This window comes from Octopus bimaculoides, chromosome 10, assembly GCF_001194135.2.
Source record: "Octopus bimaculoides isolate UCB-OBI-ISO-001 chromosome 10, ASM119413v2, whole genome shotgun sequence".
Classification (NCBI taxonomy): domain Eukaryota; kingdom Metazoa; phylum Mollusca; class Cephalopoda; order Octopoda; family Octopodidae; genus Octopus; species Octopus bimaculoides.
In genome coordinates this window covers 9051208-9063395 of record NC_068990.1, presented here as the reverse complement: position 1 = coordinate 9063395, position 12188 = coordinate 9051208, and the positions used below count along the sequence as shown (strand labels likewise).

The following is a 12188-nucleotide window of genomic DNA, read 5'->3' as shown; positions in this document are numbered from 1 at the left end:
GACAAAAACCTGGCAATCTTATATCTTCTTTTCCAGTGAAATTCTTCACTGATATCGAAAAGGTGAAAACAAGCAATGTTAATTCTCTAAATGAAGTATTAACAGTAACTGCACGATAAAGTGTAGTATATTGCCACTTAAGTGTGGCTGACCCCTAGGGGTGGATGTTATATATATATATCTATATATATTTATTTTGCAAGATTCTTGATGTGAATTCGTGTGTTGAAACAGATATTGTTGTATTTGGGGATGGTCATGTTGCCAGTTTAGCCAATAAAAACACACACACTATATATTTGAAAATATATATAAATATATTTATATATATTTTCATATCTATCTATCTATATATATATATATATATATATATAAAGCTTATATAAATATATACTTATATCTATGTGTGTGCGTGTGTCTGTCTGTCTGTCTCTGCACCATCACTTGACAATTAAAGTCGTGTTTACATCCTCGTAACATAGAGGTTTGGCAAAAGAGCCTGATAGAATAAGTACAAGGATTAACAAAATCAAGTATTGGGTTTCAATTCATTCGACTAAAAACTCTTCAAGGCTATGCCCCAGCATGGCCGTAGTTTAATGACTAAATCAAGTAAAAGATAAAAGTCAAGAATTCAGTATTTCGCTCTACCAATTCACCTTTCCATTCTCTGCTAAAAATGGCTTCACAGTTTGGCACACGTCTCACAGTTTCTGAGGAGAGGGGTAAGTTGATTACATCAACCTCAGTACTTGACTGGTACTTATTTTAAAGGCATAGTCAACCTCAGTGGAACTTGAACTCAGTATGTAAAGACATTTTGTCCAACATGCTAACAGTTCTGCCAACTTACTGCCTTTCAGCCCACATTAATAATCCTTTCTACAATAGGCACAAGACCTGAAATTGGGGATAATCAATTATGTTGATCCCAGTACTTCACTGGTACTAAATTTACCAACTTCGAAAGGATGACAGGCAAAGTTGAGCTCGGTGGAATTTGAACCCAGAACGTAGCGACAGGCAAAATACTGCTAAGCATTTCGTTGAGCGTGCTAACGATTTTGTCAGCTCATTGCCTTTCACCCTGCATTAATAATAATTGCTCCTCACATAGGCACAAAACCTGGAATTTTGGGGACGAAATAGTCAATTATATTGCTCCTAATATTTGACTCCAGAGAGATGGAAGGTGAAGTTGACCATAATAGAATTTGAACTCAAAATCTAAAGAACAGTATAAACATCATGAAGTAAAAAGCTAAAAAACAAATGAGGAAAATAGAGAAACTGCAAAGATCCATCACATATATGTTAAATTATTGCAGAAAGTTCGCCAAATTGTAAACATCTGTTAACAACCAATTCTTGGAAATAATAGAAGTGATAAAAGAAAGCTGCAGTTAATCCTTGTTGATTACATTTTAGGCACAAGTGTGGCTCTGTCGTAGGATGCTTGCTTCCGAACTACATGGTTCTGGGTTCAGTCCCACTGCATAGTAATTTGGGAAAATGTCTTTTACTATAGCCTCAGATTGACCAAAACCTTGAGTAGATTTGTAGATGGAAACTGAAAGAAGCCTATCTGTGTGCGTGTCTTTGTCCCCCCCCACCACTTGACAACTGGTATTGGTGTATTTACATCCCTGTAACTTAGCAGTTCAGCAAAGAGACCCATAGAATAAGTACTAGGCTTAAAAAAAAAAAAGTATTATGGTTGGTTCGTTTAACTAAAAATCCTTAAGGTGGTGCCCCAGCATGGCCGCAGTCTAATGACTGAAAGAAGTAGAAGACGAAAGGGAAATACTCAAGTGAAAATCCCCTGTTAATCATGAACTAGAAGTCTGTTGATTAAAACAAAGAAATTTCTTGCCTTAGGAAAATAACAAAATTAGATGATATTCTATATTTATCACAAGAGTTGTTCAAAGCACTCAGAGACAAAAGCTGACAATTTGAGACTGATAATATATCTATCAATAAAGGACATTTTTGACAAGTAGGATAGTTAAGTGTCTCTCACACTCTCTCTCTCTTTCTATATGTGTGTGTAGGGCGGTGAGCTGGTAGAATCATTAGCACGCCAGGCAAAATGCTTAGTGGTATTTCGTCTGCCATTATGTCCTAAGTTCAAATTCTGCTGAGGTCGACTTTGCTTTCATCCTTTCGGGATTGATTAAATAAGTGCCAGTTATGCACTGGGGTTGATGCAATCGACTTAATCCCTTTGTCTGTCCCCTCTATGTTTAGCCTCCTGTGTACAATAAAGAAATATGTGTGTGTGTGTGTGTGTGTATGTATGTATCTTAAAAAAGGGAAAGGCCAGTTTTTGAGATTACCTTAGGTTTCCCATCCATAAAGGGTTTAGCTTTATGGTGTATTGTCAGATCCCAAAGCCTGTTGGCCCAAGACCACTTCAAAATATGGAGGAGGAAATGGCTCACTACTCAAAGGTAACAATTGGACACGTGCACATTAATTTCAGAAGCTGGCTGCCCCTTCGACTGGATCAACTGGAACACTCGTCATAACTGATGGAGTGCCACTAATGTATGCATAGATAAAAGAGAACCATGATGTACAACAGTATAATGTATACATGACAACCAAGGCATATGATTAGGTAAATGAGACAGGCTATATAAAAGTTAAATGTGTGCTTGTGTGTATATATATAGATGAATAGACAGCCAGGGTATATATGTGTGTGTGTGTGTGTGTGTGTGTGTGTGTGTGTGTGTATACAGCCAGAGTATAAGTTAAATGTATGCAACGATATAAAGAGAATGAATTATATATATAATGCTCCTTGAGAAGAAATAATGCTGAAGGGTGTGTAGAGTTATTACGCACCAATTATTGATTGATAGTATTGATTATGAAAATACCTACATCATGATTCATCATTGTTGAGTAATAGAAAGTTCAGAGATGGTAGATATAGTGGAGGATATAAGAAAGTTCTTTGTAAAGTGTATGAGTAAATGGGAAACAATTGCTAACTGGTGAAGAAGTAGGAAGTATTAATATCAAAAACAGAATCTTCCAGGGTGATAGCTTGTGCTATTTGATTTTTATGACATGTAATAATAGCTTTAGCAATGCTATTATATTATTAAGAAGGAAATCACTTCTTTATGGATGACTTGAAACTATTCACAAGGAAAGATCAAACAGACTCTTTACTGTGAGCAGTATCTGGATTAAGCAAAGATGTTCAAATGGATTTGAGATGAAGAAGTGTCAAGTCTTAATAAAGGAAAGAAGAAAGATGGTGGGAAGTAAGGGATGCAGTTATAAGAGAAGGAAACCACAAATCAAGTAGATACATGAAGGATGTAAATATAGAAGAATTGGAGAGATAAATGATACATATTTCAGTACAAAGGTTAAAAATTAGAGTTCAGATCTATGATAGAAAATAAAGATCAGTCCACAGCCATTAAAACATGGGTCACATCACTTTTGAGATATATTGAAGGAGGTTAGTTTAGTCAAGAAAATTAGATAAGTAATGGACCTGTATGAAGTAAGAGACCTCAAAGTGATGTTAGCAGAATATACTGCACTAAATAAAAAGGAGGTAGAGAATAAATTAGTTGTAATATATAGAGAGGGAGGAAAATAGTGTCACCTGGTATGGAAAGAAGAGAACTTTTGGCAGAAGAGATAAACCCTTCAGCATACACATAGTTCTGTCAAAAGTAATCCTTATTTATTCATTTTGTTTTGAATTAATCATGCATTATCTTGTAGCTTTGAGATTTTGATAAGGTAGCTTGATAAAAAATTGCAGGACTGGTGAACAGCTAGTACCACATATCTTTATTAACACTGTATGAAAAGTAAATTCTATAGAATTTGAGTTCAACACAAAGAGGATTAAAATACAGGAAGGTATTTATTAATATATTTTTACTATAGATACAAAGCCTGAAATTTTGAGGGAGTAGGATACTCAATTACATCGATCCCAGTGCTTAACTGGAACTTATTTCACCGACCTCGAAAAGATGAAAGGCAAAGTCGACCTTGGCGGAATTTGAACTCAGAATGTAAAGACATGAAATGACGGTAAGCATTTTGCCTGGCATGCTAATGATTCTGCCAGCTCACTGCCTTGAAGGTATTTAGTAATATCAATCATTATTATCTAATTTCAAATTTTGGCACAAGGCCTGCAATTTTTAAGAGAAAGCAGTTAGTATTACATTGACTCCAGTACTTGACTGGCACATTATCTTATGAAACCTGAAAAGATGAAAGGAAAAATTGACTTTGTTATTTGAACTGTGACCATAAAAAGGTTGGAAAAAATGCTGCTTAACATTTTCATCTGACATACTAATCAATCTGCTGGCTTGCCAGTATTATAATGATAATAATGATCCTTTCTACTATAGGCACAAGGCCTTAAATTTTGGGGGATGGGGCTAGTCGATTACATTGACCCCAGTGCTCAACTGGTACTTATTTCATTGACTCCAAAAAGATAAAAGGCAAAGTTGATCTTGGCAGAATTTGAACTCAGAATGTAAAGACGTCAATACTTCACTGGTACTTTATTTCCCACTGTCAAAAGGATGAAAGGCAAACTCAACTCCTGCAGGAATTGAACCTAGAACATGAAGTGCTAGAAGAAATACTACACACTGTTTTTCCAATGCTCTAATGATTCTGCCAAGCCACATATAAGTAAATGTTATCCTTATTGTCATAGAATGATTGGCAGGTTAAGTCAAGTCATTCTCTTGGCATTTCTGTTGGAACACTCAGAACTCTTTTTTTTACCAATATTTGCCACCCCTCTTCATCTTGGGCTTTCTTCATTATTCTGATATTCTCAAACATCAACAACAGGCTTCTTTCAGTTTCTGTCTACCAAGTTCACTCATAAGGCTTAAGATGGCCCAGGGTGTTACATAATATGGGATGAACCTAAAGCCTTGTGGGAAGCAAACTTCATAACCATACAACCACATTCACACTGCACAACATAGAAAACAGTAACATTTATTGGCACCCCATACGCTCTCTGTAGGACACAAAACCATTCACAATAAGGACTGTGCAGTTGGTATATAACTTTCTACACCTCAACGTTATCACCAACTCTGACTACTCTGTAATAGACTAATCACATCGTTTATATATTAATTGAAAGCTCACAAGACACATGGCCAATTTGAAACATCAGACCACTTTTTTGCACTTTAACCTGATAAAGTTTGGGTTTAAAGTCTATAACTCTGCTGATGTGGGTTTTTTTTTGGATATCATTTACTAAAGAAGTTACAAATAATTAAGCATAAGACCAAACTGATAAAGAAGCTGTTTTCTTCAAAAGATTATGATTGTACCAATGAATAAAAGGCCCAACCAAATCACACTATGTAATGCTGATTCTGCTGCAGAATTACATCAAGGGTACAATATGTCAGTGTTGTACCCTTAATGTTGTACACTCAGTGTACAGTGTTGTACACTCAACCGCTTATGTGTTAATTCATTGAACCTGGCATTTCAGATAACTGATGTCCATGTATTATACATATAAATCATCATATATACAATACATGGATGGACCTATCCATCGTAAGTCAATGTTGTCTGTTCTGTTTGCAACAGAATGCTTTATGGTAAGATAGTTGTCATTGCCTCCCCACCCAACAAATTGCCTCTGTGGGCCTCCATGTCAGGCACTAAGTGGTGTACAAGAGTGCAACAAGCATGGTTGACAATGCAGGCTACTCAGCAGCTCACTTGCTAGCTGACACACAACTATTCTCTCATGATTTTGATCTTCTGCTTCTGCGTTGGTCAAGGATTTCTCCACCTTGAAATACGACGTAAGAGTGTTTTAGCTTTTGCTGAACGATCTGCACAAATGATTTGCTTATAATGATTAAATGCATGTGTTGTACATTAGCTCACTCCCTCCATCAAATCAACGCTACCTGAACAGGTGTGTGGTGTATCACATGTCAGGTGTCGTAGTGATGGCAGAGCATCTTGCGATGAAGTGTTTTGCCCAAGAACACAATGCACCACCTGGTCTAGGAACTGAAACCAGGATCTCATGATCGTGAGTGCAACATCCTAACCACTACGCCAAGCATCTTCTATGATAATAATAATGATAATAATAATAACAATAATAATAATAATAATAATGACAATAATCTTTACCACTATAGGCACAAGGCCTGAAATTTAGGGGAGGGGTAAGTCGATTACATCGATCCCAGTACTCAACAGGTACTTAATTTATTGACCCTGAAAGGATTAAAGGCAAAGTTGACCTCGGCGGAATTTGAACTTCAGGTGAAATACCACAAAGCATTTTGCCTGGATTGTTAACAATTCTGCCAGCTCACCGCCTTAATAATAATAATAATAATAATAATAATAATAATAATAACAATAATAATAATAATGCTAATAATAATTTCAAATTTTGCCACAAGAGTAGCCATTTTATGGGAGGGGATAAGTCGATTACATCGACCCCAGTATTTCACTGGTACTTGATTTATCGACCCGAAAGGATGAAAGGCAAAGTCAACCTCGGCGGAATTTGAACCCAGAATGTAAAGATGGGTGGAATACCACTAAGCATTTTGCCTGGATTGCTAACAATTCTGCCAGTTCACCACCTTAATAATAATCATCATCACCATCATCGTCATTTAATGTCCGCTTTCCATGCTGGCATGGGTTGGATGATTTGACTGAGGGCTGGCAAGCCAGAAAGCTGCACCAGGCTCCAATCCGATCTGGCAATATTTCTACAGCTGGATGCCCTTCCTAATGCCAACCACTCCGAGAGTGTAGTGGGTGCTTTTTATGTGCCACCGGCATAATAATAATAATAATAATTATAATTTCAAATTTTTGCCACAAGTGCAGCTTGGTGGATGTAGGGGTTGCGTTGATTACAGTGTTCAACTGGTCCTTGTTTTATCAACCCCGAAAGGATGAAAGGCAAAGTCGACCTTGGTGGAATTTGAACTCAGAATGTAGCGATGGGCGAAATACCACGAAGCATTTTGTCCAGAGTGCTAACTTAATAATAACAATAATAATATTACAGTTCTATATTTAAGAGATGAGGAATTATGTACATTATTTACATTTGACGGATATTTGTCCTCATCTTGTTCGTTGCTAACACAACGTTTTGGCTGATATACCCTCCAGCCTTCATCAGGGGTCTTGGGGAAATTTCAAAGCTGGTTTCTCATTCCTGAGGTATTTTTCAATGTTGTTATTATTATTATTATTGTTTAGGTCACTGCTTGGAATCGAACTCAGAATCTTGGGGTTAGTAGCCTGTGCTCTTAACCATGGGCATATGGCTTAGTGGTTAAGAACACAGGCTACTAACCCCAAGATTCCGTGTTTGATTCCAGGCAGTGACCTGAATAATAATAATAGTAATAATAATAACATCGAAAAATACCTTAGGAATGAGAACCCAGGTTTGAAATTTCCCCAAGACACCTGATGAAGACTGGAGGGTATATCAGCCGAAACGTTGTGTTAACAACAAACAAGATGAGGACAAATATCCGTCAAATGCAAATAATAATAATATTAATAAAAATTTATGTAGAATAATGATATACTTACAACAGCATGTAGGACTTTACTTCCTGCTATTACTGTACGTAACTTCCAAGGTTCTGCTACTGAATCGGGCAATGGCTCATATAACCAATAAGATATCAACACAGTTATAACTGCCAAAATGACACCAAGGTTTTTCAAGATCATTTTGATTCTAATATTCTTCAAATGTTACAATTCTATAAAAATATAAAAACAAAAGACAGTTTTATATGAAAAAACAGAGTGACTAAATAGAAAGGAAAATGCTTTAATTAGGAAAAACTTTAATTTGATTATTCAATACATTCTGTGTGTATACCTTTGAGAAATGATCAAATCTCTTATTTTGCCCCGCTTTCAGTCAATGGACTGTGGGCATGCTAGGCACTGACTTGAAGGGTTTGGTCAAAACTTATCACCCACAGTACTGATTCTTATGTCTGGTATTTATTCCATTGGGCTCTTTTCCAAAACTACTAAGTTACAGGGACATAAACAAACCAACACTGACTGTCAAGCAGTGGGGGTGGCAATCACAAACACATACATATACATATTCATGCCGACGACATGTTAAAAGCACCCAGCACTACTGTAAAGTGGTTGGTGTTAAGGAAAGGCATCCAGCCATTGACTTGAATTCATAACCTTCTAAATCACTGGTATTAATAATACCAAATCGATGAGGTTTATTAACACTAATCCACTAGGTATTGTTAACACACTAATCCAGTAGGTAAAATCTCCCTAGAGTGTGCTCATTTTAAACAATAGATGCACAGACATATGACATATATATATGTGGGTATGTATATAAATATACATACATGAACTTATGGGATTAAATGTGGATTTGTTTGTGTGTATATATGAGCATACACATAAGTATAAATGATTATATACACTCATCTCAATATTTTTGTAGAAACAAGATTAAAACCATTTATAATGCCTTTTTATTACATAACATTCCTCTCCAATTTTTATCGGATTTATATCAGCCTATCTTCTCCCAACTCTACACTCTGAATTTTCTTTCTCTTTTTTTCTTTTTTCTTTTCTTTCTTCTCTTCTTGTCCAACGCACTATCTGGTAGCGTCCTAATCTCCAACGGTTTTTTCAAATGAATTACGTTATAACCTTCTCCAGCTATAGTTATCATACTCGGTCATAATGTCTTACGTTTAAGATGGTTCCCATACATTCCCTGAGGAGAAGTTTACATTTTTAACATCGACGATTCCTATGGATCGCATAAATTGTAATTCTTCGAAACATATGTCAGAATAAAGTATGCAGTTATAACATGCGTTTACTCCATTCCTTAAATTTTTATATATACTCAAATACCAAAAATATCAAGGAGTTTCTGCCTCATTAACAGGAATTACACCACAGTTATTTTGTGATCTTTGCTACATTGGTTTCTATTAACCCATTTATTCTATCCGAATTATTATTTATTAGGATAAAATAAATACATATAATTATAATTATATATATATATATAGATAGATGGCAGTGCCAATTCCTGACAGTGTTTTCCACCAGCACCGCCAGTAGGGGATGCAATATTATTGGTTAGATGTGAAATTGCGATTGACTCACTGGCTGATAACTGATGAGGAGTTGGCAACCATCTGCGTCTGTTGCCCCTTTGTTTGTGCATTTATTATATGTTTTAAATTCATTATATATATATATATATATATATATATATATAATTTAATATACACAACTACAAAAGATCTACTAATAGCATCTCCCAGCAATCTTTCAAGCTCAGTCCATATGTAAAATGTTTCTAAAAACTAGGACACTAGAGTATGACAAAACATGACAAGAAATGAGAAGTAAAAAAAAATACGCAGAGGGTTGAATGGAACAAGAAGAAAGGAAAGAAAACCAAGAATACTTGGAGATACATCATCATCATCAATGGCCATATTATATAAATCTGCTAATTTAATGTATCTTAAAGCATGAAACTATTAGTAGTTCGTTTTGTAATTGTATATATTAAATGATATTTAGCTCTCACTGGATGGAGTACATTTTTTGCTGGAACTGTAAACTATATATATATATATATATATATATATATATATATATATATCATCATCATCATCGTCGTCGTCGTCGTTTAACGTCTGCTTTCCATGCTAGCATGGGTTGGACGATTTGACTGAGGACTGTTGGACCAGGAGGCAGGGTAGCCCAAATGTAGGTTTACAGTTATCACGTAGGTACGTTAAATCTCTTTTAAAACATTTTATTACATTTAAATTTCTATCTTACAAACTGAAAAGGGGGCTTGACAAAATTAGCTAAATTAGCATAGAATAATGGCTACATATTTCATAATTAAGATCCAAACTGTTAATATATATATATGAATGCAAAAGAGATAATTGAATAATTGTAAACCTACTTTTGGGCCACCCTCTATCCATCTATCTATATAGAATGTTTAGGATATTTGCATTTGATTTTTCAGTGATGGTTTCATACTGAGCTGAAGTCAATGCTATGTTTGCTACTATCGGTAAGTGGTTTCATGAATTACTTTCATTACTTTGAGTTTCCGCCATCATTCTTTATAATAGAAGTTTCATTGAACAATTTCCTGTGGCATCCGATATATTCACTCATTCCTGACTTTGCTATTTCCCCATTTCATTAAAGACTTTTTCATTAGTCTCTTCAACTTTTACAAATGCTATGGAGAATTACAGATATAGTTCTTTGGTTTGGATCAGTTTTGGGTAGGTTTTGCTCTTACGAGAAATCTATGCAGAATACTGTTACTCTTGAATACACTGCTGCATGCAGAAGTGTGTTGAAGATTTGGTCTATAAATTCTCTACTTTACAGCCATTGTCTTTATGGCTGCTTCTTCCATGCTTGTATGGACTGGATGAGGTTTCTTTGAGTTGTGTTCTATGGTCGAATGTCAACTCTCATTTTTCAAATAAGATTTTTCCTTTCTCTACACACATCTAAACTAACAAGCAATTTCCCTCTTTGTTACTAGGCACAAATACCCACACACATGACAATAACTTCTGCCTACCAAATTCAATCACAAGACTTTGGTCAGCCCAAGGCTATAACAGAAGACACTTGCCCAAGGTGCCATGCAGTGGGACTGAACCTGAAATCATGTGGCTAGGAAGCAAGCTTTTTAGCAATACAGCCATGCCTGTGATGTATTATTTGCAAGAAACATAAACAATATCATAATTTTCTTTAAAGGGCATCATTGTGAAGGCATGTAGCAAACATGCATCATCATCATTTAACATCCATTTTCCATGCTGGCATTCGTTGGGCAGTTTGACCTGTAAGGCTGAGGGCCAAACTAGACTCCATTATCTATTCTGGCATGAAGACTAGAAAGTAGTTAAATGAATCGTTTAGCATGGGAAATCGCTAATAAAAATGTCAACACTTTAATAATTGGACTGAATCATTAATCCAATAACCGTGAAATACCTCTGTGCAGTAAAAAACAATAATACTCATTCCGTGTGAATGGCTTCATGTTCAAGGTTTTATTCCAACATGTGATAAATGAATGTGTACAGAGAGTATACAATGTTCAATAAAGACTTCTGAGAAGAAGAAAGATTTTGAACAACTTGCCATGTTCCATGATAACTGAGTAAATAGAAATAAATTAAAGGTGGCGAGCTAGCAGAATTGTTAGCACGCCGGGCGAAATGCTTAGCGGTATTTCATCTGCCGCTACGTTCTGATTTCAAATTCAGCCGAGGTCGACTTTGCCTTTCATCCTTTCGGGGTCGATAAATTAAGTACCAGTCACGCACTGGGGTCGATGTAATCGACTTAATCCGTTTGTCTGTCCTTGCTTGTCCCCTCTATGTTTAGCCCCTTGTAGGCAATAAAGAAATAAGAAATAAATCAAGCTACGAGATTTACTTTCCACAAACACCAGACATAGAATACCATGATGAGCTATTGGTAAGAAATCAGATATCGAATTCATGTGCCTGGTTCTTTCTAGGTCGCGGTGGACATTGTTCTGTCTAGAAGAAGCAGTTAGAGGAGAGAAGCTGATTTAAGCGGGAATGCTGCTTAAATAAGAGATGTGCTACTAGTGACCCCCTGCGTGTCATTTTGAAGTTATGCGTAGTACATTAGCAACGGGGGAGTTAATCATGTTCACCTAGAATTTTCTGGAATATTCTAGAATGTTCAATCAGGAGAGATAACTGTCGATGACTCCCAACAAATATTTTGTGGGCTTGCAAATCTGTTTCAATTAGAGTTTCCTACAATTCCATTGTAGTAAAAGTTATTCTGTGACCATTTTGTTCACTTTTCACATTGTAGTTAAAATAATATGTTCCTTAAAACGAACTCATTACTTTATGAATTCACATTCTGCCATGGTCGATTTTGCCTTTAATCCTTTGGGGTTGATAAAATAGGTACCAGTTGAGCACTGGAGTTGACGTTATAGACTAGCCCCCTGCCAGAATATTTCAAGCAGTGTGCATGTGGTAGATATAAAGAATTGAGAGGAAAAAAAAAAAAGGCCGAGGTAAAGAATA

The 12188-nt window shown here is 35.9% G+C and overlaps 1 protein-coding gene across 6 annotated transcripts in view; it reads right to left on the bottom strand.

Annotated features, from left to right (window-relative positions):
* The window catches only part of LOC106868898 (arylacetamide deacetylase), a 49368-nt gene that overhangs the window by 28707 nt on the left and 8473 nt on the right, over positions 1-12188 (bottom strand). For all 6 annotated transcript variants that reach the window (XM_014914619.2, XM_014914469.2, XM_014914700.2 and 3 more), the window contains exon 2: positions 7633-7808. In XM_014914619.2, coding sequence (XP_014770105.1) covers positions 7633-7776 — 144 coding nt within the window. In that variant the 5' untranslated portion in view covers positions 7777-7808. The remainder of the gene's footprint in view (positions 1-7632; positions 7809-12188) is intronic.